Raw genomic sequence first — 26,173 nt, forward strand, 5'->3', positions numbered from 1 at the left:
TATTGACAAGGCATGGGAAATCTTCACATTCAACAATTGTTTTGGAGAGCAATCGGAAGTGCAGACATGATATTTTAACAAAGAACTGTTAAATAAGTTGCTCTGACAAATAATCCTTTAAAGAAAAACACTTCTTGGCATTCACATAGCACTCCTTAATTGTTTTCCATAGAAGTATTTGATGAAACAGATTAGAAATGAATGAAAGGATGATCTTGTGCTAAGAATAAAATATTTTATTTTGCAGGAGTCTTGCAAACAATAATCTCCAAACCCTCCCAAAAGACATATTCAAAGGCTTGGATTCTTTAACAAATGTGTAAGAAAGCTTCTTCATTTTAACACTATGATTTGAAAGACAAGAGATCAATACTCACTAGTAATTATTACAGAATAAGTACAGGTCCGGCCACTCATTAGGTGGGCGTGGTATGACAGATGCATTAAAACCATTGCTGCCAGTTGCATTGTCAATTTACATTCAGGCACCAACTGGTTCCATTAGGAGATATATTTTGCCTGTTACCAAACATCTCTCCAACCTACCAATTTTTTTAAAGCTTCAAAAATGTATAACAAGATAGAAACGCAGCAAGCACCAGCAAGGACGAGGCTGCTGCCTAAGTGTTCAATTGGCTGCATAGCAAGCAAATTACTTTGTTTTGAACCAAACCTTTCCAATAGATGAATACAGTGATTGGAACACTGTCAAGGGTATTAACATCGTTTGTGTAATTCCACAGCCGAAAGTTGAGACACAGTCGAAAACACCCTGATTATATACAGGGAAAGTTGAAAAATTGGATAGACTGTGTGCCATCAAATCTCCCTTGTCAGAGAATAATAAAATCATATAGAGTTGGAAGGGACCCTGAGGGTCATCTAGTCCAAACCCCTGCATTGCCGGAATCCCAACATGCAGTCCTCCATCCATTTTTTTTAAAGTTTCTTTTTATTAAAAGATTTTCATGTATAACAAAGATACATATGTAACATCTGTTTTCAGTTAATAAAGTCCTTTCTGCACGTCGGTTACATTCAATATGAGACATTACTGTCCTAGGCATTGTGAGGTTGGCTTACACTGTACCCCATCCAATTTGAAACCAGACCAGACCCTGCTTAGCTTTGCAAATGTGCTGGCAGTTTTATTGCTGCACTATTAGGAGGGCATAGTCACCAGTGTTTTAGTGGAGAGCATACCTGCAGGAGAGATGAGGCTTGGAGAGGGGAGGACATTTTCAGTGGCAGCCAGGAGCATCCCTGTGCTTGCAGAGTATAAGCTACGTTTACTAGGATCTATAATGTGGTGGCACCTACACTTTGGAACTCCTTGCCTGTTGATATCAAGCAGATGCCTTCACTATACTATTTTCGGCACCTGCTAAAAGCATTTTTGTTTAGATAGGCCCACCCAGGTTTCAAGAATAGAGAATGTTTTAACTCTTTTAACTAATTATTTTATTCCTTTTATTCTACTTTGAAGATTTTTTTGCAGTCAAGCTGTGTATAAATTTTACGGATTAAATAAAATAATAGTTATGAGTGGAATAAAATGGGAAAGTAAAGCATCAAGAGCCCAAACTGAGAGCAGTGAGACTTAACTGGATGAAAAGGGGGTTGCAATATTTGAACACACTTACAACCATATCTGCAAATAAGTAAGAAATGCTCCCTCCTTATGCTGCTCTACGGCCGTAATAAAGTGTTGATTGATTGATAAGTAAGAAATGGAAAACTAATGTTTCAAAAGCACTTGTACTGCACCTACAACCCCCGCCCCTCCTTTCTCCTTCCGACAGGGACCTTAGAGGTAATGCATTCAAATGTGACTGCAAATTAAAGTGGTTGGTTGCGTGGGTGAGCAGAACAAATGCAACAGTAGAGGACATTTATTGTGAAAGTCCTCCGGAATATAAGAAGCGAAAAATCAACAGCCTCTCTCCCAATGAATTTGATTGCATTATTACAGGTGAGTGTTCTAACTGCCTTCCGTTTACTGCATTGATGGCATATTTTACAAGTTACTCTCGCCATATGCTATAGAATGGGGATGTATAGCACACCCCATGGGACATGTGTCCCAGCTCTACTAACCCTCTTCAAGCCTCACCTTTAGATTCTGGGGCATGCCTAGCACCTAATAGGGAATTGGATGTACAGTGGTACCTCAGTTCTCAAACTTAATCCCCTCTGGGAGTCCATTCGACTCCAGAAACCATTCGAAAACCAAGGCGCGACTTCCAATTGGCTGCAGGAGCTTCCTATACTCAAGCAGAAGCTGCGGAAGCCACGTCAGACCTTCGGCTTCTGAAAAATGTTTGCAAACCGGAACACCTACTTCCAGGTTTGGGAGCCGATTTATTCAACAACTACGCTGTTCAGGAACCAAGGTACTACTGTAGTTAGAATGATTCCTTCCCTCCCCATGCCCATTCCCTGCCTTCAGAACACCTCATTTTGGGCCATATGTTGGTGGACATATCACATGCCTGCTGAGCTGCCCACTGGCATGTGGACATGGTTCTGCTAGCATGCAGGTTTTCTGCCGGCGTGACACCTTGTCTACCAGACTGTGTGTTAACTGCCCCCACCCAGCTCCTCCCAGGTGATACTTTGGATTGCTCTGGTAATTCTTCAGTTCTTGAGCTTTTTTAAAACAACAACAACCAAACACCCATGAAGCTTTGCTTCCACTCAACAACCATTCATTCCAGTAAAGAACTGAGTAACAGCGTTGAAACTTCCTGCGTTATGTACTTTGCCCAGGTTAACAGAAATAAGGGGCTTTAGAAAGTAACCACTGTCTGGGAACAGGAGTGCCAGCTTGGCTCCGTGACTGTGGGTGCCAAGCAGTGTGCATGGCCCTGGCGTGAAAATTTGTTGGTGCCCAGTCCCTTCATGGATAATTTTGTGGGACCCAGAGAGCCGGCACCTATGTCTGGAAACCATTTTTAATAATAATAATAATAATAATAATAATAATAATAATAATAATAATAATAATAATAATAAATGAGCATGTCTCCTTTTGGTGTGCCTTTTTTGCAGAATTTGTTGTTTTTCGGAAGCTGCCTTATCAGTCACTATCGGTGGACACATTCTCGTTTGAGAATGATGAATTTGTTGTCATTGCCCAGCCTTTTACTGGAAAGTGTATCTTCCTTCAATGGGACCACGTGGAAGGGACTTTTAGAAATTTTGACAACATTACAGGTATGAATGATTTGTCTCCACAGACATTGTGTTTCTACCTGATCTAAATGCCAGTTGATGATGAAGCAATCTTTTATCTCTTTTATACTTTTTTTATCCAGGGACGTCAGTGGTTGTATGCAAGCCTGTCATTGTCGAGAGAAACCTGTACATCATAGTTGCCCAACTCTTCGGCGGCTCCCATATATACAAAAGAGACATTAATGCGAATAAATTCACTAAAATTCAGGATATTGAGATTCTCAAAATCAGAAAGCCTAATGACATTGAAATATTCACGATGGCGAAAGAATGGTATTTTGCAATTGCAGACAGTTCAAAAGCTGGAATCACCACTGTTTACAAATGGAATGGAATCGGATTTTACTCTGACCAGTCTTTGCATGAGTGGTATAGAGATACTGATGTGGAGTACCTTGAAATAGCTGGCAAACCTCACTTGATCCTGTCCAGTAGTTCTCAGCACCCTGTCATCTATCAGTGGAACAAAGGAACAAACAAATTTGTTGACCCTGTTGATATTCCAGATATGGAGGATGTTTATGCCGTAAAACACTTCACTGTGAAAGATGACATTTACGTTTGTCTAACAAGGTTCATTGGTGATTCCAAAGTAATGAAATGGGGAGGTTCAAAATTTCTGGATTTACAAAGGATGCCATCAAGAGGGTCAATGGTATTCCAGCCACTTCAGATAAAAAATTATCAATATGCTATTCTTGGAAGTGATTATTCATTTACTCAAGTCTATTTCTGGGAGGCAGGAAAGGCCAAATTTGTGAAGTTTCAGGAATTAAATATACAAGCTCCAAGATCTTTCACACACGTTTTTGTCGACAAGCAAGATTTTCTCTTTGCCTCAAGCTTTAAAGGGAATACAGTGATTTATAAACATATCATAGTGGACCTAAGTGCGTGACACACAGAGATTTTTGGAATCTGTTGTGAGGCTTCCTCCAATGATAACAAGGACCTAATGAACTAAATGCATGATGATGATTCTCTTTACTTCCAGTCTGCGGAATGCCTTTAACGGATCAGATTGCTAGAATCAAATACTACAAGTATCTTCATCCGTAAATGTCACGTCTAGTGCTGTTGGGAATTGCTTTTTTTTTTTTAAGAAAAGACAAATTAAATCATTAATTATTCTTTGCAGTCACAATGGCTTGGATCCAAATTTAGTCATGCTTAAAGTAGACCCGTTGATATCAATGGTACATAGTACAGTGATGAGTAACTCAAGTCCCACTGATTCCAGTGGGTCTAGTCTAAACATGACTAAGGCTGCATACACACCATACATTTAGAGCACATTTAAAGCACATTCCCCTCACCCAAGAATCCTGGGAACTGCAGTTTATCTTTCACAGAGCTACAATTCCCAGCATCCTTAACAAACTACAGCTCACAGGATTCTTTGCCCGAGGGTGGGGGTCCTTAAAATATATCGTGTGTATGCAGGTAGTCTGGATCCAGTGCTCTGTAAATATGTAGTGAAAATCCATCTATCTTGGGGGGGGGGGGGCGGCGGGGGATCCAATAAGATGTAATTTTCCATTCTTCACCTATTTGAAAACTGCCAAATAAAACGTTTACATTTTCTTTCATATTCCAAATGGTATTTTGTTTCAGAATGATGTCATTTTTTAATGTACTTTTGCACCAATTCAGCAGTTTCCTAGGGACATTGAGGTCCACTGTGAGGATGCCGCAAATGTAACACTGGACCTGGACCTATGTGGTTTGTTTGTTTTTAAGTTTGAAGAGCTGTTTTTTAATAATTTTTTAAATTATTTTTCAAAATTATGCAAATCAAGTCTAATTACATTACTTTACTACAGTTTCTTAAAATCGGGTTTCCCACTCCTGTTTCAAACATGTCAATCATTTCTTTCCGTAGATGCATCATTTCTTATTTAGTGTCCTGTTGTCATCCTTCGCTTGCCGTTAAACCATTCTTACAGCTGACTGCTTTCCCCCCGTTACAAACAGCATCTCTGCTACATCTTTTTACATACATATACATTTTTGTTCCAGACCTGGTGTGCTGGGAGAGTTCATTACTATCTTCCATCGTTCAGTCCTTTGCAGTGTTTATCTGGATGGTACAAAGTCACATCCCATTCCTTCCACTGTTTACAGACTAGCGTATGGGCCGTAGCCATTAATAACTCACAGGGTGTACATCCAGGCTCTGCCATTAAATTCTGCTCTGGAGTTCTTTCTCGGCACACAGTTAAGAGCAAGATCTTTCCTCAAATTCAGTCTCTTTACCACATCTGTTCAACTGCAGTTCATTCCCCCCCCCCCGCATTCCTCCGACAATACTCCAGCCCAGAAATAGTTGCAGATAAAGTCCATTCAGCCTCGACTGAGGGGGGAGGGCATACCAAAACCTTATTAAATTCCTTAGCATAAATCAAAAGCCTCCCCCCCTCTTTTTCAAAGTATCAGACAGAATAACAAAGCAGTGGCTACACACATCTCTTTCATTATGCAGGTGAGGTCAAGAAAAGGAAAGACCATTTGAAAACTGTAAGAAAGCACAAAGCACCTTGTCCTCCCCCTTCCTTTCCCAGTTGTTGTAGGGGTTCTCAAGCTTCAGAAAAACATTCAAATACATTCAGAGAGCCAAGCCCAGTCCTTTTGGCAGCTGATTGATTGCAGCCCATTAGCATATGTCAGTCCAGGAGCACTTCTTGATTAAAGCCAATTGTCCAGACTAAGGAGGAGCCAACCACAAATCACGCCGGTAACAGAGGAACGTCCAAGGCAGGGACACACTTCCAGGTTGTTCCCACTCTGCTGTTCAAGTTGGCAGACACAGGATTTCATGGTACTGTGGGATGCAGTGAACTCCCCAGACCCTAGTGTGGAGCATTGCGAGGATTTATGCTTCACAAGTCCTTGCTTTCCCCTGCCTGAACTTCCTTGCAGCTTGTGGAGGGCTGCGAAGAACAACTGCCATTGGCTCGTGAAGTAGCTGGAAATGAACCTGGACCTATGTTATGACACTGTTGGACTTTTCTAGCCACTTGAAATGCATAGCTCCCAAACTCTAAATATGGATATCTTTGGGTACAACACAGCTCCATAGAAATGGAGGAAATGAGTGTGTGGCACCCCACTTTCCATGACTTACACAGGGGGAAAATCCTGTTGAATTGTGCTCTTTTTGCTTCCAATAATTCCTTACATACCCATACTGTGGGTGGAGCTCAAGATACTGCGGGTGAAGCTCAAGCAAATACTACTTTTGCACAGAACTTCTTGGTAAATTACCAGTTAAATATTTATCATTAATCCGTATTTCTAAGGCTTTTCATTTTAATGGAAAATATGCAGTGTTTACTCAGAAGCAAGTCCCGCTGTCATAGGATTGCCAGGTCAGGGGCATTGCAGACCCTGAAATTTCTGGGCCTAAACCTGAGATTTAGGGACAGCCCCTGGTGATGTCATAGGCGTGGGCCCTGATCTTTCTTCCTCTGTGCTCCCTCCCTCTGTTTAACCCTGGAGATGGAGGTTAATTGGGAGACAGCAGAGAAGGGCAGTTCCCACCACTAGCAAAAAAAGTACCGTATTTTTCGCCCCATAAGACGCACTTTTTCCCCTCCAAAAATGAAGGGGAAATCGGGGTGCGTCTTATGGGGCGAATGCCTGCAATCCTCGCGCGCCCGGCAGGAGGTCCCACCGGGTGCGCGAGGCTTGGGGCGGCAGCCTGTCGCCCGAAGCACGGGGAGCCCTCCGGAGGGCTCTCCCTGCTTCGGGCGAGTGTCTGCAAGCCTCGCGCACCCGGCAGGAGGTCCCGCCCGGTGCGCGAGGCTTGGGGAGGCAGCCTGTCGCCCGAAGCACGGGGAGCCCTCCGGAGGGCTCTCCCTGCTTCGGGCGAGTGTCTGCAAGCCTCGCGCACCCGGCAGGAGGTCCCACCGGGTGCGCGAGGCTTAGGGCGGCAGCGGACTGCTTGCGCGCACCTAGAAGCTTGGGGCGCGCTGAGCTCAGCACGCCCCAAGCTCCTGGTGTAGCGCAGCGATCCGCTAGCCCTGGGAGAGCCCCGCGGCTATCCCAAGGATAGCGGACTGCTTGCGCGCACGCAGAAGCTTGGGGCGCGCTGAGCTCAGCACGCCCCAAGCTCCTGGTGTAGCGCAGCGATCCGCTAGCCCTGGGAGAGCCCCGCGGCTATCCCAAGGATAGCGGACTGCTTGCACGCACGCAGAAGCTTGGGGCGCGCTGACCTCAGCTCGTCCCAAGCTTCTGGATTAGCGCAGGGGTCCGCTAGCCCTGGGAGAGGCGCCCAGCTCTCCCACGCTAGCGGAGACCTTGCCTGCACGCAGAAGCTTGGGGCGCGCTGAGCTCCGCACGCCCCAAGCTCCTGGTGTAGCGCAGCGCACCTGGGGGGGAAATAAAAATTTTTTCCTTTATTTCCCCCCCAAAAAAACTAGGTGCGTCTTATGGGCCGGTGCGTCTTATGGGGCGAAAAATACGGTATATGCAATAATTCGCAGCCAGCTCCTGCCAGGCTGAAATGTGCAAGCTGCGTGCAGAAATGTCTTAATTAAAAAATAAATAAATTAAGGCATTCTCACACACCTGGAGATTCAAGACTTCCCTTTGCTACCTGGAGTGAGCCAGGCAACCCTGGAGACTTTGGGTCAGCCCCTAAGGTCTGGCAACCCAATATAAACTGCCCTTCCTTCCAACAGCAGCACTCAGTGATACTATTTCAGAATATACTGGGATGTTATTTTGGGATATCCTGAGATGCCGTTCCTATTTGCCCAGTTTACATGGCTAGTTAACACAGTCTTTAATCAAGATGCTGAGGATGCAACTCTTCTTTCAACAGAGAGAAAGAGAAATCATAAATCTAACATGAAATGAAATGTCCCCGGTCATGTACCGAGAAGGACTGAACTTGACAATATGCCAGCTACAGTTGGGAGTGTCTGATGCACCCTGAATTAAAGCAGAGCGACAGTTCTGGAGAAGAAAACCTGTCACCTTGCTAATTAGCAGGAATGCAGCATGAGCCACTCACTAAACAGTTATCAGATGTTTTGTCCCACAGTGCTGTCACTGCGACAGTTCTTTTCACAGAACTGTGCTTCAAAGACAGCCCTCCAAATTCCTGGCACGGTATTGATGCAAACATATTCTCAAGCGAATAGTTCCTGGAATAACATGGCAGACATTACAGGGTCTCCTGGAGCTCTCTCTCTTTCCCCTCCCTCCCTCCCCCCTCTCCCTGCTGTGTTTAAGTCATGAGAAAATCAGAAAGCAGACACAGGACACACAACACCAAATCCTGGTTTTAAAATGGAGACTCTTTACAAGTATACACTTGCTTAATGGTTGCAGTTTCAAAAAAAAGGAATTAAGAACCAGCAAGGGTATTGCTTTGCACACAGCCACAGATGGATTCACTATGCACATCTATTAGGAAGTCAGTCCCACTAAGTTCAGTGGGGCTTACTCCTTGGTAAGTGGGTACAGAATCACACCCTTGCTCACTGTTTAAGTGTATCTGTTGGGGGAAATACAATGCAACAGAATGATTTTGCCACCTCAAGACTGCCCCCCCCAACTGTGCTTTCTCTGACTGTTTTTCAACAGGCAGCAATGTCATTAATCCCATCACCTAAAAAAGAATTCAGCACCTCCTTTTGGGGCAGATTCTTGAAGGGTCTTCTAGACTAAAAAAGTCTGAAATAACTAGTTGCTACAAATGGCCCCTAATTGGACCCCCATCAAATTTGGGTGCAAGGTCTGTTACCACCAGTTTCTGTGGATGTTGTCATCTCAGCACCATTAAGAGTAACATCATACAAGCACCTAGACGTGCAGTTATATTTGAGCTTATAGTCATATGAGTCTTTAACTCACCCCACTCCCAGAAATGTTTATTGTTAGAGCACACAAATGAAGATGCAGAGATAAATGCAGGAAATTTAGGAAACAAAAGAAGAATATCATTCTAACTTTTCTGTTCTGACCCTTGATTGGTTGCGGAGCCTTCCCTGTGGTTTTTTAGAAAACCATGAGGCCAAAAATCAGCGTCCCTATCCTTACAGCTGGATCATAGCCATGATAGACAGCATTTCCTCTAGATGACTGATTTCTGGCTGACTTTCCCTCCAGTAGCTGCCGCTCCACGTGTTCTGTAAATGGGGTCCCTTTGGCAACACAGGGGTTCCAGAATGGTTGAGTGGGGGTGGAGCTTCTGCTTCCCTACTTATAGTAGCCCCTTGTGAGATCTTGCACAAGGCTGAAGGGTTTAATGGGACCTTGTGAGGGTTGGAAATCCCAGAACATATGTAGGAGGACACGGGAGGGCTGCAGTGAGAGGAGAGGGAGGGGAAATGCCAAAAGTCCTTGCACTATTTAGTTGGATGCTACGGTGGCACTGTGGGTTAAACCACAGAGCCTAGGACTTGCCGATCAGAAGGTCAGCGGTTCGAATCCCCGCGATGGGGTGAGCTCCCGTTGCTCTGTCCCAGCTTCTGCCAACCTAGCAGTTCGAAAGCATGACAAATTGCAAGTAGATAAATAGGTACCACTCCGGCGGGAAGGTAAATGGTGTTTCTGTGCGCTGCTCTGGTTCGCCAGAAGCGGCTTAGTCATGCTGGCCACATGACCTAGAAGCTGTACACCAGCTCCCTCGGCCAATAAAGCGAGATGAGCGCCGCAACCCCAGAGTCGGCCATGACTGGACCTAATGGTCAGGGGCCCCTTTACCTTTACCTTTGAACACTAAAGTAAATATACAGGGATTTTAGGGGCAATGGAATGACACAGCTGTGGCCACAATTTTCTCTGCACACTTGCTATTTCCTGGGTTCCACTGTGGTTACTGATTCAACATGCTCCTGGGATTCTTGGTATCAGTTTTGAATGTATACGTAAATTGGACATCAAATTGTATCTTCAAAGGGGTTTCTCAGCCTCAAGCAGTTTTAATCAGAAGCTAAAAATTGGGATATTGTGTTATCACTGAGAATTTCCCGTGATCTCCAGATATAGTGCAAAATTCAAACTGAAATTTTCAGCATTAAAAGATCTCTACGGATATTCCCAGTTCAGAAAGTACCACATAGAGATAGCTTTTCAGTGAGCAACACAAGGAATGGGATATTTTTAGCACAGGATTCATGATAGGTGAGCTATCTTTAAAGTGCAGGAGAGTAAAGGTTGAATAGGCAGCTTTCTACATTGACTTTGAGAAAGATAATAATTTCACTGTTCATTATGGATACTGAACCACATTCTTTCATAGGCCTCTGGAGAATCATCACTTATTTTTATGGACTGGATCGTGGTTAAATATAACATGGTTAATCATTATTATGTTAATAATTTCCTCCAAAGTAATACTTAAGAGAAGCAACAACAGATTTTTCTGCTAGTGCAGTATATGTTATTTTTTTGCTTCCACACTGATGTTTGAAGCTGTAATGGCTTTTTGGTGCTCCCTGGTGGTTTTGCTTTTGATTGACAGATCACATGCTAGGACCAAATGTTCCTGAAATGATAAGCAATGCAGAAAGTTATTAATGGATGCAAACTACAGATCAATTTTTTTTAATGTAGCATCTTCACTTTGATATGCCTCACTTTAATGTCTTAGCCATAATAGTCCTATTGATGGAATTTTATCATATACCCATAGCTCTCTTATCTATTGCTGTATTAATTTTTAAATGATATGTGTGCATAAGGTTAGTGAATTCCACATGCCTTTGTTTACTCCCATAAAGGAGCTAAGATTTTACCCATCTGTTCCAAATAATTTGATATCAGTGTATTTAAGAAATGAATTTTTCACAGGATAGGAGAGATTAAACACAGAACCCCATTCAACTTTTTCTGGAGATATTCAATACATTTGCATCAATTCATAGTTAAGGGATAGTGGCAGTGGCGGAGCTTCATGTTCCAGCACCAGGAGGCGGAGAGCAGGCGGGGGTGGGGCTGGCGCACGTCCTGGGGGGGTGGCACACTGTTTGCAGGGGCATGGCGCGCAGCGCGGGCAGGGGGACAGCCACTATGGCACCCTACCAGGATCGCGCTGCCAGGGGCGATGGGCTCCCCCCGCACTCCTCTTCCTTCACCAGTGGATAGTGGCTTCTCAACCTTGAGCTATGATGAGTCAGGAAGTTCCTAAGCTCAAATAGATGATGTTAAGGAAGGTCTCCTCTCTCCATATCAGTCTCCCAGCAAAAGGTCCATCTAGTCTTACATACAATTCCCAGTGTCAGATGCCTCTGCAAATCCTTTTTTATGGGGAGGATAGGTAGAATATCTAGAAACGTCAACCCTGACTTCACAGTGCCACATTTTGTTGTGTCCAATAGCCACTGGTTGACCTATGCTCTCTGAATTTGTCTAATCACCTTTTAAAACAATGTGAGCCAGTGCATAATTATTTTATTTATAAAAATACTTACAGTATTTTTTGCTCTATAAGACACACCAGACCACAAGACGCACCTAGTTTTTGGGGGAGGAAAACAAGAAAAAAAATATTCTGAATCTCAGAATCCAGAACAGCAAGAGGGATCGCTGTGCAGTGAAAGCAGCAATCCCTCTTGCTGTTCTGGCTTCTGGGATAGCTGCGCAGCCTGCATTCGCTCCATAAGACGCACACACATTTCCCCTTACCTTTTAGGAGGGAAAAAGTGAGTCTTATAGAGCAAAAAATATGGTATATGCCGCTGTATTACAGTGTTTTGCAACAATATGAAAACATAAAACCAAACAATAAAATTGTAAAAAGTTAAAAGCAAAAAGAAGTTAAAAACAACACATCTTGGGGTTGCAAATTTCATGCATTAATTATTTGTCTGAAAAAGTATTTTATTTTGTCTCCCCTGTTGATCGGTTCTGCTGGTGTTATGAGGGATGGAGAATGTTGTATCTTTCTGTCTACTTTCTCCAAACCTCACATAACTTCCATTTGCTTCTCTTCCCTTCCCTATGTCATCTTTTTTTTTATCTAAGCTATAAAAATACAATTTTTTGCTTTTCCTTACGGGGAAGATGGTCCAGTATTTTCATCATCTGAGTTGTCCTTTCTTACAGTCTGTGAATCCAATCAACTTAAGTGTGCTACCGCCATAAAAGAGAGCCTTCCCTAAATTAATTGTGTTAATTGAGATTTGCTCCATTGTGCTATGGTAATTTATGATGCTCTTTTAATCTGAAACACAAATTAAGTAACACAGGACAAATTCATCCCTGGTGAGATACTGTTAATTTACCTGAAGCTACACCAAAGGTTACTATAACTCATCACGTACTCACAGTCTTTATACCATTACCTAAGGATGAGAGAGTGCAGAAGGGCAACTGGTGCCTCCAGGTATTTTTTGAAGGTTTGGAACAGAGGTAGTGCAATTCCGATGCCGTCACCACCCCTCCCTAGGGATGGGAAAGCAATTTGATTCAGTCTGCTTTTAAATGTGAATTTACCTTTAAATGCAAAGTGAATTGAACCAAATCCCAGCCATTCTTCAAAAATTTGCACTTATCTATAGCCTAGAAGCAAGCCAAATGTATTGTCAAACAGAGACTAACGGCAATTGACCTACAAGAGTGTATGGCGTGCCGCCAAGGAGCCTTGTTCCTCTCAGTTGCTGGGTTTGCCAAATTCCACTTCTAAGAATGGGATGCCTTATCTGAAATGGTTATCTGTTCCTAAACGCAGGAAAGCCTTTTATCTGGCACCCTTAAATGCCTAACCCTCAAAAGCTTTTATGGGGAACATATATCCAAGTTCCTATAAATAACGAATACTGCCCTTGTCATCACAAGATGGTGGAGTTGGTGCCAAATTGTGTTTATATGTGTGTTTTTAAACAAAAAACAGGGAACCACAGAAAATTTGATATACCGCTTTACTTGGGATGGATGGAAGCATTAAAGCCACATTTGGCTTGCTTATAAGCTATAGATAATTAAGAAGGTGAAAACTCAAGTACGGTGGTGCCTTGGTTCTCAAACGCCTTGGTACTCAAGCAACTTGGAACCCAAACACTGCAAACCCAGAAGTAAGTGTTCCAGTTTGTGAACTTTTTTGGAAGCCGAACATGCTCTGTTTTGAGTGTTATGCTTCCGATTTGAGTGCCACACTTCTGTCTCGAGTGTTACGCTGAGGTCTGTCTGTTTTTGCTATTTATTTTGCATCTTTGCGGCTCTTTTGTTTTTGTTTTTGTGACTGTGTGGAACCCAGTTCAGCTACAGATTGATTGATTGTGTGACTGCAGTACATTGTTTATTGCTTTCATTTTATCAATCAGTGGTCTTGTTAGATAGTAAAATTCATGTTAAATTGCTTTTTAGGGGTTGTTTTTAAAACTCTGGAACGGATTAATCAATTTTGCATTACTTTATATGGGAAAGCGTGCCTTGGTTTTGGAACGCTTTGGTTTTGGAACGGACTTCCGGAACGGATTAAGTTTGAGAACCAAGGTACCACTGTGACAACATTTTGCAGCAATTCCTTCATCTAGGCAGCCTTATGAGAGTCTCTCATCACCTGGAAAACGAAGGAACTGGGAGGAAGCAAAAGAGCAGTGGAACCAAAAGTGAATGGAATACATCCAAGCTAAGGTCAAAGAATTTAGTTCAGTTTCCAAAAGCAGCATCGGCAACACATATTGATGTGCCAAATATAAATCTAAGAAAACAGGACTGAACTCCTTCTAAGTTAAAACTTAAGACATGGAGACCCAGTAGGTGCTCCAAAAAGAATCTGTGATACGGATATAGCATGGAAATAAGCAGTGACTTGGCGAGGGCTAAACAGTGAGCTTAGTAGCTGGAGAGGGATCTGAACTCACACATGGTAGCCTCTGCCAAGCTCAATACAGTTGTACCTCGGGTTACATACGCTTCAGGTTACACACTCCACTAAGCCAGAAATAGTGCTTCAGGATAAGAACAGAAATCGGGCTCCAGCGGCGCAGTGGCAGCAGGAGGCCCCATTAGCTAAAGTGGTGCTTCAGGTTAAGAACAGTTTCAGGTTAAGAACAGACCTCCGGAACGAATTAAGTACTTAACCTGAGGTACCACTGTACTCTACTGACTACATGACACCAGTTGGCTTTTCAAAATGCTTCTCTTATCTGACTGCCTTCTGTTAACAATCTATTGGGTTTCTCCAGGTTCTTCTTCATACTGATCTTCGATATCAAGGACATAAAATATCTTCAATAAAAAATGATAATTTCCCTAAAAGTTACTAAAACAGATCTGGTAAAGAACAACCTTCAAATATCTGCCACTGCTCCAATCCAGCTTGCAGGAACAGCAGAGTTTTCAACTAGCCCCTAATTGATGCTGTGATGTTCTGAATAAAGAGGATAGGTCTGCTCTACTAATGCCTGTTATTTGTCAAATGTTGCACAATCCAGAGGCAGGTTCAAGTTTTGAAAGAAAACACCCAGAGGAGTCTGGGAGGTGCTAGGAAATGGTTTTAGAGATGCCAATGATTTTGACATTTTGGCTAATGTGTTCAAACATCCTGCAAACCAAGTTAAACAAGAACTTCAGCTGAATTCAGCTACAGAAGTTTTGACAGACAAGTAATCCCACTGGAACAGATGAATAAGGCATCTTTTCTGGTGCTGTTAGCTATGGATAATTATTCTCAGCTGCTCAGAAGACACCAAGATCTTGTCTCTGGAGGAAGTCATTAAGACGAAAGTTGACATCATCATACTGGTGAACTCATTTGAGGAGCATGGAGTGCATAACCCCAAACCCAAACCCATTCCCAAACACACAGGGAAAGCACAATATTGTAGGCTGTTTGGCAAACATCTACTTGTGCCAGCTTTGCACCAGGAATTAGGAAACCATAATAATTCCCTCTCTGTCTCTCCCTTGTATAAACTCCTTAGAGTAACCCGATTCAAAGCAAGCTTTACTCAGCCTCTTCTTCTGCTTCTCATCTTGGCCAATACATAATAATAATAATAATAATAATAATAATAATAATAATAATAATAATAATAAATTATTTTATTTATATCCCGCCCTCCCCAGCCGAAGCCGGGCTCAGGGCGGCTAACAACAATAAAACAGTACAACACAAACAACACTCTAAAATCATTCATTATAAAATTAATTCAAATCAAGCCACTGGCAACCATTGGGCTAGAGTTCTGTGAAGATTGCCAAAGGAGGGAGTCAGGCTGTGCCCTGGCCAAAGGCCTGGTGGAACAGCTCTGTCTTGCAGGCCCTGCGGAAAGATGTCAAGTCCCGCAGGGCCCTAGTCTCTTGTGACAGAGCGTTCCACCAGATCGGAGCCACAGCCGAAAAAGCCCTGGCTCTAGTTGAGGCCAGCCTAACCTCTCTGTGGCCTGGGACCTTCAAGATGTTTTTGTTTGAAGACCGTAAATTCCTCTGTGGGACATGAGGCTTAAATTACCTTGGAGCCAGTTTCATGCTATTTAAGTCCTCCATCATATTACAGGAAATAAAATGAGGGTGGCTAATATTTATAAGATGAGTGAGAATCGCAGCCAATGTCATTTTTACATTGGCAAAGAGATTTTTGAGTATTATCATTTTTAAACCCCTCTCTACTGGCAGAAACATCAACATTGCTGCAGAGGATTGAGAACCCTACCCCTGCCCTTAAAAGATTTGCACAGGTTTTCCCCTGGTCAACCAAGTAAATCAGAGGGGAGAGTATTTGCAACCTGAGAGGAATCCTCTCTCATCACTGCCATGGCTTAGTAATTGAGAAGGACCAAAAACACTGTTTTGTCTCAACAAGCAGCAGTAGCAATGTTAATGGGCTGACCAAGATGAGAACAAATGGTGAAAGAGGGTGAAAATCCAATGAAACACCAAACAGAATTACAAGCTTTTAATTCTTTTTAAAGAATGTTTTTCATAATGACATAGCAGATATATGAATGGTTTAATCTAAATAATCTATCATTTTACTTGTATACCACTTAGAGAGTTTTTGGATTCAGCAGTTTATTATTATTTTAAATAAATGAATGAATAATCTACTCCATTTCTGCTTGCTACAAACAAACAAACAAACAAAGAAACAAATGGAAATGAAAACCTGACTGTTACTTCTCGTGCACTGAGAAGAACAAGATGCCATGTCCCAGCGCTAACAAAGATATTAGAATTAGATGCGTATTGTCAAGGAACACTTTTGCATACCTATAGATCCCTGGGAATGGGAAGGCTTTTTCTTCCAGTTGCCTCTTGTGAAATCTGAAACTCATTGAAAGTTTTCTTTTGAAATCAGTCCAACAGCAGCACAGGGAGGGGAAACAGACCAGGGAACTGAGCTTGATTTAATCTAGAAACTCCCGACCCCCTGCAGTTTCCCCCTTGCCTACTATGCTGACAGATAGAATTACAAGGGACAAAGTGACTAACTGAACTATGGGAAGTGGTAACAAGACATTTGGGGAGCAGGCCAGTGAAGTCGCCAAGAACATTTTAGATCGCCCTGTTCTTGATGCAATCGCACACAATGTCCACTGTGTGCAAGGCATCTTTGACAACAACAGCAACCAGCATGCAACTCATTTCAAGGTGCCGTGGGACATGCACCCAGAACATGCCAGATGCAGAATGGAACTGGCAGAAGCAAGCAGGCAAAAGAGTCGCGGGAATAAAAGTTAGGGTGGCATTAACAAGGGAGAGGGAAAGTCAGTAGCAAAGGTTGAAATGCAGGTTACCAGTCCAGTAAAAATCCCAAAGACATAAGACAGCAGCAGCAGGATACCTTAAACATCTCTTGCTATGTCCAGTACAAAGCTAGTTTCTGTACAATAAGTTACTTTCATGCTGCTGGAAGGTTGGAAGGGCCTGAAAAAATTCTAATTAATAATCTTCAGTGTCCAGATTATGGAATGGCGCCCACTGATGGACTTGCAGGACGAAAGGCAGGGAGACCAACAGTAAGTAGAGGCAGAGACAATGACAGGCAAGGCCAGCTAATTCTAGTTTGTCTCCATCCTCCTCCCTGCTGAATTCTACAAGGGATAACATGGAGACTAAGGAGAAGGAAGCTAATAGGCATTAGACTTGTAGTAAGCAAGAAGGCAGGCAGCTGGGGGCCAGCTGAGGGCAGACTGAGGGCTGGTGGGGCAGGAATCCATTTGCCCATATGGACCAGCATCCACTGTCCAATAGATTAAGCTGCTTACTGCAAATTAGGCTGGAGGGACCAGTCTATTGACTGGTCAATTGGTGGCAATGGCATACCCTCCAACACTTTTGAGAAGAAAACTGGGACACTGTCTTTTGGTGCCGCGTTGCTGCATGGGTCAGGTAGCTTGTGCAAAAATGTGCACCAAACTGCCACTGTTTACCAGGGTTGGAGAAAGATAACAGAAAGAGAGAGGGGAATAAACATTTCGCGCCTCGGCTACATGTCTACACCTCCCTCTCAGGGCCCTCGGTTTAACCCAGCAGCACAAGCGAAGCCTCTCCTGAAGTCCCTTCCTAGCACCCAGATAAGGAGGCATATCTCTAAGTCCCACTTGCAACACCCAGGCTGTCCATTCCCAAGTGCAGATTCCTCACGAGATTGGTCCACACGCGTACTTTAAGCCCCTGAGGTAGGAATTCCCTCAGTGGTGCTTCCTGCCAATACTAATAGCCCTTGTGGCCTAGTCCACTAGGGCTGGGATTGCTGGAAACTGGCAGCATGGGAGGCAATTCCTCATCTCTGTGAAAAGTGCCACCACAGATCGGTCAGCTCACCACACTTGGCCTGAGTGGATGAAAAGAAACAGCATGCCACCTTCCCAACACCACTGCCGCCTCAGGAGCTGCTTCTGTGGCCCTTGTCCGCCGGCAGGGAGAAATCTGAGCACCCCAGGATTAGCTCAGAAACCGTGGTGGCTTTTCTAATTCCATGGCTGCCCCCCCCCCCCCGGTAGCATCGGGACAGTTGAACAGTATGCAATGACAAGTTTTCATTTTGCTAAATGCAGCTCAGAGGGGGCTCTTTGCATTTGGATCTCTGCTGGAGAGGAAGGGATACAACTTTAAATATCAGTCAATCGTATGTTAATGCGACGTTGCTATAATAACTTACCCAGGCTGTTATCTTTCCAAATGATAAAAGCATAAGAAGAGCCCTGCAGGCGCAGTCAGGCCAATGGCACATCTAACACAGCCTCCTCTTCTCACAGTGGCCAACCAGTTGCCTGTAGGAAACCTGCAAACTCGCAATAACACCGTGTCACATCTTCTAAGTACACGGAACATTGGAAGAATGTTCATTTTCTCAGATATTTCATGAGTAAGCAGTAAACATTTAGTGGGAATAATTCCTTGATCCAAGAACCAACTATAATTCGTCACCAGCTGGAAGTATCTGTGCCACCCTAACAGATAGCAACACCACACCAGTGTCAACAGTGCATGTGAGTATCTTGTGACTATCATGTTTTCCTTGCTTGTTTTACATCAGCAATGTGCAGCTGCCTACCTCTTTGTGGGCCGTGAGCAAAGTCAAGGAAATTCCCATTGTGGCGTTGCACTAAGTACCTGCTTCTCTTCTGTGACAAGTTTCTTATTTGCCTCATTAAATGACTAGATAAGTGCCTTTTAGAGAAAGATGGATAACTCTCATGTGTTACCATCTACATGAGGCAAGGCCTGTCAGTTTCCTGGTACAGATGCAGTCCTTCGAAATTACAACTGTATAATTGTTCAAGGTTGTCTTGGTGGTTTTCAGGATTTTATGAAGGATGGCCATATCTTTTCATATACAGTGGTACCTCTGGATACGAACGGGATCCGTTCCAGAGCCCTGTTCACATCCTGAAGCGAACGCAACCTGTGTCTGCGCATCTGCGTGTGCTGCGATTCGCCACTTCTGCGCATGCGCATGGGCGAGCGGCGAAACCCGGAAGAAACGCCTCCCGTTACTTCTGGGTTGCTGTGGAGCGCAACCCAAAAACGCTTAACCTGAAGCAACTTCAACCCGAGGTATGACTGTATCAGTTACCGTGACTTATGCCATGTTCACATAGAATCAGTTAGCTGTGTTTGCACAGACATGTAATACCACACCCCCCAGTTGCTATGTTTTAGTTGACAAATAGTGTAGATTTGTTGCTTTTCTGGAAAGTTCACGTTTGTCACACAGATCTTTGTAACACAAAAAATGCAACAGTGAGGAAGGAGGCAGAAGCTCTCTTTAATGGCCTGTTCTTAATTCCATTATTAGTTTGTAGCTCCTTCTTGTAAACAGCAGATGGCACTGGCTGTTCTCTGTTTTTCCACATGATTGTTCTGTGCAAAAGACTGCAGGTTAAGAATGCCAACTAAATTTATATCCCATCCATCTCCAGTTACATATTAAAGGTTTGTAGCATCGCAGTTACCTAGCATGGCAGTTTATCTCGTACATATGGTCATCCTCAAAGCACAATTAAAATTCTGTGGTACACCACACTTTGGAACGTTAGATGACATCATATATATCATATATTATATTGCATCAGATATAATAGCCTTTTTGTAGACATAGCCTGTGGGGTTACTTCAGTTGTTTCATTAGGTATTCATTCGTAGTCAAAACATTTGATTTCTGGTAAAAGGCCAGAGCCAGCCAACTGTTTAAACTCCCTTTCAGTATACTTTTTATATAACCAATGCCTTCCAGGCCTTGTTTTTGCTCTGCACTGTAGTATTCAAATCAATCTATCTTCTAGAAAGCCCTCTCTACAACTGAAGGCTGTCTAGTACTATAGACCTCATCAAGGATTTAAAGAAAGACATTCTTCTTTCCTATCAAGACTCACCATGACCCCAACCCTAGAGTGAGGGCAATGCCTAAGACCTACCAGTCACTGAACTGGAACTTTCCAAAGTGTGTTGCCGATGTACAATAGCCCTGTGTTGGTCGTACCATCTTTTCCGGAGGCCTTTCCCCACAGTTCTGGTGTGGCAAAGCACCAACCCATGAGTTTGGTGTGTTCCCATGCAGATCTGCTCTAGACTACCGGTGTTTCCAGATAAAGGTCTGTAGTCATCTACTCAGAGTAGATCCATTCAAATGAATGAACCTAAGTTAGTCATGTTTACTAATTTAAATGAGCTGTCTTCAATGCTGTCCTAAGTAGCACTTTGTATGACTTCCCCACCCCACCTTCTCTCCCTGTGTGCTCCTTAAATCTCTTCTGGGAGTTCTTGCTACCCTTTGGAGCAAATCTGGGGGTGGTGGGATGTGCATGGAGAAAGGAGAGGGGGAGGGAAAGTCCCGTTGCACAAACAGAAGTTTTTCCACTCATGCATTTATTTACTTTAATACCACCCAATGAGCCTATTCTGAGTAGCATTGAATACCCAGAACATTTGTCAAGTATCAAGCACACTGAATGAGCACATCTGAAACTCACAACCCACACCAGAGCAATGCTGGTTCCTAAGCTGATTGCTGCTAGTTCACATGGGCAGCAGATGAATATAGGAAGCTATTTTATACTCTGTAAGAACATTGCTCTAATGGTCCACCTATCTCGGTATTGTCTACAGTGACAGTTGGTGAGTTCTCCTCAGGGCTTCCCTATTGGTGACAATAGAAACGTTTTGATCAACACTATGTGAGAGTGATGTTGTAAAGTCATTGTGGCAAATTGAAAAAGTGGCTCTCAGATGCAGCTGGGGTGGGTATGCATCCACACATCATAAACCCTGGCTGTCGCTTGAGGCTTTCCAGGGTTTCAAATGGGAGCCTTCTCCAGCCCAATCTGGAGATGTTGGGGATTGAATTTGGGACCTTCTGCACACAAAAAACCACATACTCTGATACCACTAAGCTACGGCCCTTTCTAGCCGTAATCTGTATGTGTGGCATAGCCCACTGCAGCCGCTGAGCACAAAATCTGATGCAGTCTAGATGAAATTATATGCATTATTAGGCAATCAGTTTATTTTTTCCTCTTTTGAAACCCAAATAATAGGGTGGAGTGGAAGAGCAAAGCATAAGCAGACCAAAATCAAATATTTTAAATGCCTGAGCAAACAAGTTTTAACCTGGCACTGAAAAGATGTAACATTGACATCCTGTTCCACTTCAGTAGGGAGAGTGTTCCAAAGTTAAGGCCTCACTACAGAAAAATGCCCTCTCCTTTGTGCAAGTTTAACATGCTTCAGGAAATGAAGGCGCTCAACCACTGGTTGACCACTGTGAGAACAGAATACTGCACTGGATGAGCCTTTGGTCTGATCCAACAGGGCTCTTGTAATGTTCTTACTCTCAATATCAGGTGATGGGAGCAATGTAGGGCCTTTGTGACATACTTGTAAGCCCCCTTTGAAGCAGCTATCTGGGTACTACCAAAGGAAACCAAATTCTGGATTAGATGGACCTTGGCCAGTCCAACAGGAATCTTCCTAAATGTTTATGTTTGACAAATACCTTTGTTTTGCCTATTTGTATGTGATGATATGCTGCAGATCAATGGTGGGGAACCTGTTGCCCTCCAGATGTTGTTGGACTATGCCATCCCTGGTCATTGGGCATGGTGGTTGAAGCCATTAGGTGCTGGAGTCCAATAATCTCTGGAGGGCCAAAGGTTCTCAACCCTACTTGATGTGCTGGATTAGAACCTAAGATAGTTGACTCCAGGCAGTTCACAGAAGTTCCCCATTCCCTTTCCCCCATCCTTATGGCCATCTGCACACACATCCCAAAGTACCTATGGAGGGTTGGGAGTCCCTTATTCAAAACATGTGCATATCTTAGGATCTAAGTCTGATTTGGAGTGATATCCCCCTTCCCCAGAAGCCCTCCCTTGCCCATGCCTCATCACACATGGTTAAGGAACCATCTCCCAAACTCCCAAAAAAAGCTTTGCTGAAGGTGCTTGTGACTGGAGGGAACAGGGACAAGATGAGAAACTTCCCATGGGCTTCCTTAACTTATATGAGGATCCAGACTATTGCAACTAAGCTGTTCAATAAGCATGTAACAAACCTCACAGTGTCATAGTGACCCAATCAATAATAAAGAGAAATTGTATCCACATGTATAGTAGAAGAGGAACAGCACTGTGCGTGGCTATCCATTTAATTAACCCCTATAAACAAAGATAGGGAAATAGTTTCTAGGAGACAGTTGTTACAGCAGAAGGCAGGGAACCCTAATCATTACAAACTGATTTCATAAAACCCCTTATGAAGGTTTACGATATCCACAGCCAACCAGAGTGAGCAAAGTCTCTCCATAAAACACCTCCCATATTTCTTGCGCCAGAAAATATAATTACTCTCCTTATGTAATTGTACACCAGGTCAAGGTTAATAGTGAAATAAATAAGCAAAGCAATTGCCTGAACAATGTCCCTGGGAGATTTATACCACATATGTCATCAAAAATCAAATAAAAGAATGTGGCAGTCTTTGCTGGAAAGTAGGCTTTGTACCTCAATGTCTGTCCGATACTATCAGGACATATCATGTGCCAACCTTTCCAGGGCTCCAGAATTTCCTTTGCTTAAATTGGCTTGCACTCATTTAGTCATAAGCGCTTTAACTTTTTTTGTATGGAGCTTTCAACTATAACAAACTGGATTATCTCATTGCTCTTGTGACTCCTACACCCAAAATCTCAGTCATATGATCTTGACATCTTGAGGGCTGAGTCACATATTTAGTAGAGTTTGCATTTCAGCAGAGAATATCCACATTTCTATGTTCTCATCCATGTGAACATGTACTATGAATATGAGCACGGCACTTACATGTTCAGATTTGTAATTACATATGCTAAACATGAACACTGTTCATTTTTGTGTGGATGTTTTTTTTAAACAAAAAAATTAATACATTTATTCAAAAGTTACACGTCAGTTGCTGTTGGACTACAACTTCCATTATCCCCAGCTATCAGGACTTGTGGTCAGGGATGATGGGAGTTGTAGTCCAACAGCATCTGGGGACCCAAGGTTGAAAAAGGCTGGTCTGGACACTCTCTCAGTCTATCCAACCTCACAGGGTTATTGTGTGGTTGTTGTGAGAGGAAGTGAGCGATAAATAAACAACATACATCTCCTTTCATACTCTGTTATTTTTTGGTTCTATAAATAAGCCTCTAGTGCATGTGTGCAAATTGTCGAAGCAGCATTCACTAAATTGCTACTAGAAGGGCAAAGGATAGTGGAATGCAAAAATCCATGTGCCCATCCGATCTGTGTCTAGTTCTAATCAGATTTCTTCCCCGGTTTATGCTCAGTCAATTGAATATTTCATCTATCCATACATGTAAACAAAGTATGCAATGGTAGGTCCATTAACATGCTCCAAGTTTAATAATGTACATTTGTTCAGGTCATTAACGGTTCCAAGATTGCACCAGTTTCTTTTAGTGTCCTTTCAATAGAACAGAATTTTAATTTCAATTGTTGAAGGTCATTGAGGGCATTACACGACAAAGTGATAAGAACAGTTATGTGTGAGAACAGCTACGCTTCAAGCTCAGGCGTGACCATCCACCTGACTGGGATATTGCCAAGTCACAGCAGGAAATATGTTTGAAACTGCTGTAAACAGGAAACTGCCTGGCAGAAGTAGGTACAAGGAGCACTTTACCATCCCCTGGTAACGTGATAGTTCATTGTTACGTATATAGGAGATCTACTGGTACAACATGACTTCTGTTTCCTCTCCTTCCAACATTCAGCTCCATTGGATGGTCTGAGGTCCTAGAATAATGAGAAAGGGAGAAAATTTCTCCCCTGCCACACCACGTACACCTTCGCACACATTATGCCTCTCCTACTCACCCGTGTGTCCTAAACTAAGAAATCCCAAATGTTGTAGCCTTTCCTCATAGTTAAGACCAGCTTAAGGGTTCAGGGAGGGCGGCCCTCAAGGCAGGGAAGTGGTGGGTGGTGGGGGTGGAGAAGACAGTGATGTACAGAGCGAAGGCCGAGGTAATCCATTTTCATTTCCACTTCAAGAAATGCAGGGTCAAGGTTCAAGGCCGCTGAGCCACAGAGGGGAGTTGGGGTGGGACTAGGGGGAAAGAGGCAGCCCAGGAAGAACAGAAAAGTGGGGGTGTAGGCGAAGAAACAGCATCTCAAACCTAGAGGGGGGGGGGGACTTAGTGCTTGAGATGCATTGCTGCCCATCCCTGCTGCCCACAGAAGAGTTTCTATTACAAAAGGAAAGAGGGATGGGAGAGGATAGAATCATACCTCCAGAGCTGGAAATATCAAGGCAGCATCTAACCTCCGGTTGATACTGTGCTACGGATAAAGAGAATGCAAGGCAGCTGAAGATGACTCACAATAGGAGTTGGGGAGGGGGACCTGAGTCATTGTGAATCTGACCTGATAGGTCAGATGGGGAAATCTGCTGCCCACATCAAACATGGCAATCAGCCATGGCCAAACTAGATGAGATTAGTGTGTGCATGAATGGCTTTTAAATAGTACATAGGAGGTTTGGGGGCCCCAAACCAATTGAGATTGAGACTCAGGGGAGGCAGTGGGGTTTAACCATTTGCCCCCCTGCTGCAGTCCTGATACTGTCCGGCTCTCGTGCCTGCTGTTTGCATTGGAAGAAAAGTTCTCTTCCAATGCAAACAGCAAGTGTAAACCCTCAGATGCATTTGAATCCACGGGGGGGGGGGGCGGGGGGAGGGACTCGCAGGTGTGAGTTGCCCAGTATCAGGAGTTGCATTCTATGTGGCATATGTACATATATGAGTGTATGCGTGTGTGTGTTTGCTTCAAGAAATATTGGAACTACACATTATACCATAAAAACTAGATCAGATTTTCTGCAATGTACTTATAACTAGCTATACAGTTGACTTCCCAGCTAACTACTTAGTTGTACAACTAACTTCTCAGTACTATTGTTTATATGTTCATGTACTCCAGGGTAAAAGAGAAGCAGCTCTAAAGCCTCTTTTCTAGCCAGGATGTGTTTAAAACTCATTTTAAACTTTTATTCATTCCTGGAATAAAGCAGTTCAGGGGCTGGTATCCCAGGATAACTCACCTTGTAAATACCGTAAGTGGAAATGGACAATGCTTGCATTTGTTTTTCACATGTTAATGAGATGGTCACCTTTTCACAATTTATTAAAGCTGCTGATACACTCAGATATTAAATGTGACTCAGAGGCTTGCATTTCCAATCCAAAGTCCAAATCCTGAACTGTTGCCTTGCCACATTCCAAGCGTCAGGCACCCTGAAAATATTGACTCAGATTCGATCCTTTATTCCAGGGTATAGGGCAAAGGGGGGGGGGAGAGAAAAAAGAGAGTGCATCACCTCCTCACAAAAACCTACCTTCACTTTTACTGTCAAATGCCTATTGCCACAGAAAAAATATTCAGGTGTAGGCAAATGCAAATATATGTATTTCTGTGAAGAAACTCAGAAACATTGGTACCTTACTGCCATAAACTTGTTCAAGGGATCCTGTGAGTTGTATTTATGTAAGGGGAATTAGGGGTGGCTAACAGTGAATTTGCAGTGTCTATAAATTACCAGGATCTTTTGTGGAAAGCCATGGCAGGAAGACATGAAGAACATAGGAAGCTGCCTTATAATGAGTCAGAGCCTTGGTCTATCAAGCTTAGTATTGTCTACTCTACACAGATTGGCAGCAGCTCTCCAGCATTTCAAATAGCAGTCTTTACCTACCTGGAGAAGGCAGGTTTGAACCTGGGACCTCCTGCATGCAAAGCTGATTCTCTACCACCAAGCCACGGCATTTCCTCATTATTTGCTCTGTTTTTGATGCTCAGGCTGTGCCAGTGCTTATGTAGCCAAAATGCCACTCCCTTGCACAAATGAGGGGTGAAAGCTTTTCAGAACTACAAATACACATTTATTTTCTTAAAATAAATCCCACCTTTCTTTCATCATGGAACCCAGGATGGTGTACATCTGATTACCATGCAGTCATCCATCCAGGCTCTGATGAGCCCCAGACATACCA

The 26,173-nt window shown here is 43.3% G+C and overlaps 1 protein-coding gene across 5 annotated transcripts in view; it reads left to right on the forward strand.

Moving 5' to 3' along the window:
• Window positions 1-4,821, forward strand: part of LGI1 (leucine rich glioma inactivated 1) — a 29,203-nt gene extending 24,382 nt beyond the window's left edge. For all 5 annotated transcript variants that reach the window (XM_081192312.1, XM_081192311.1, XM_081192310.1 and 2 more), the window contains 4 exons: window positions 248-319; window positions 1,803-1,972; window positions 3,052-3,216; window positions 3,318-4,821. In XM_081192312.1, the coding sequence (XP_081048438.1) occupies window positions 248-319; window positions 1,803-1,972; window positions 3,052-3,216; window positions 3,318-4,135 (1,225 nt within the window). In that variant the 3' untranslated portion in view covers window positions 4,136-4,821. The remainder of the gene's footprint in view (window positions 1-247; window positions 320-1,802; window positions 1,973-3,051; window positions 3,217-3,317) is intronic.
• Window positions 4,822-26,173: the final 21,352 nt, after the last annotated feature.

The sequence above is a fragment of the Podarcis bocagei genome (genome assembly GCF_964188305.1).
Source record: "Podarcis bocagei genome assembly, chromosome: 4".
NCBI lineage: Eukaryota > Metazoa > Chordata > Lepidosauria > Squamata > Lacertidae > Podarcis > Podarcis bocagei.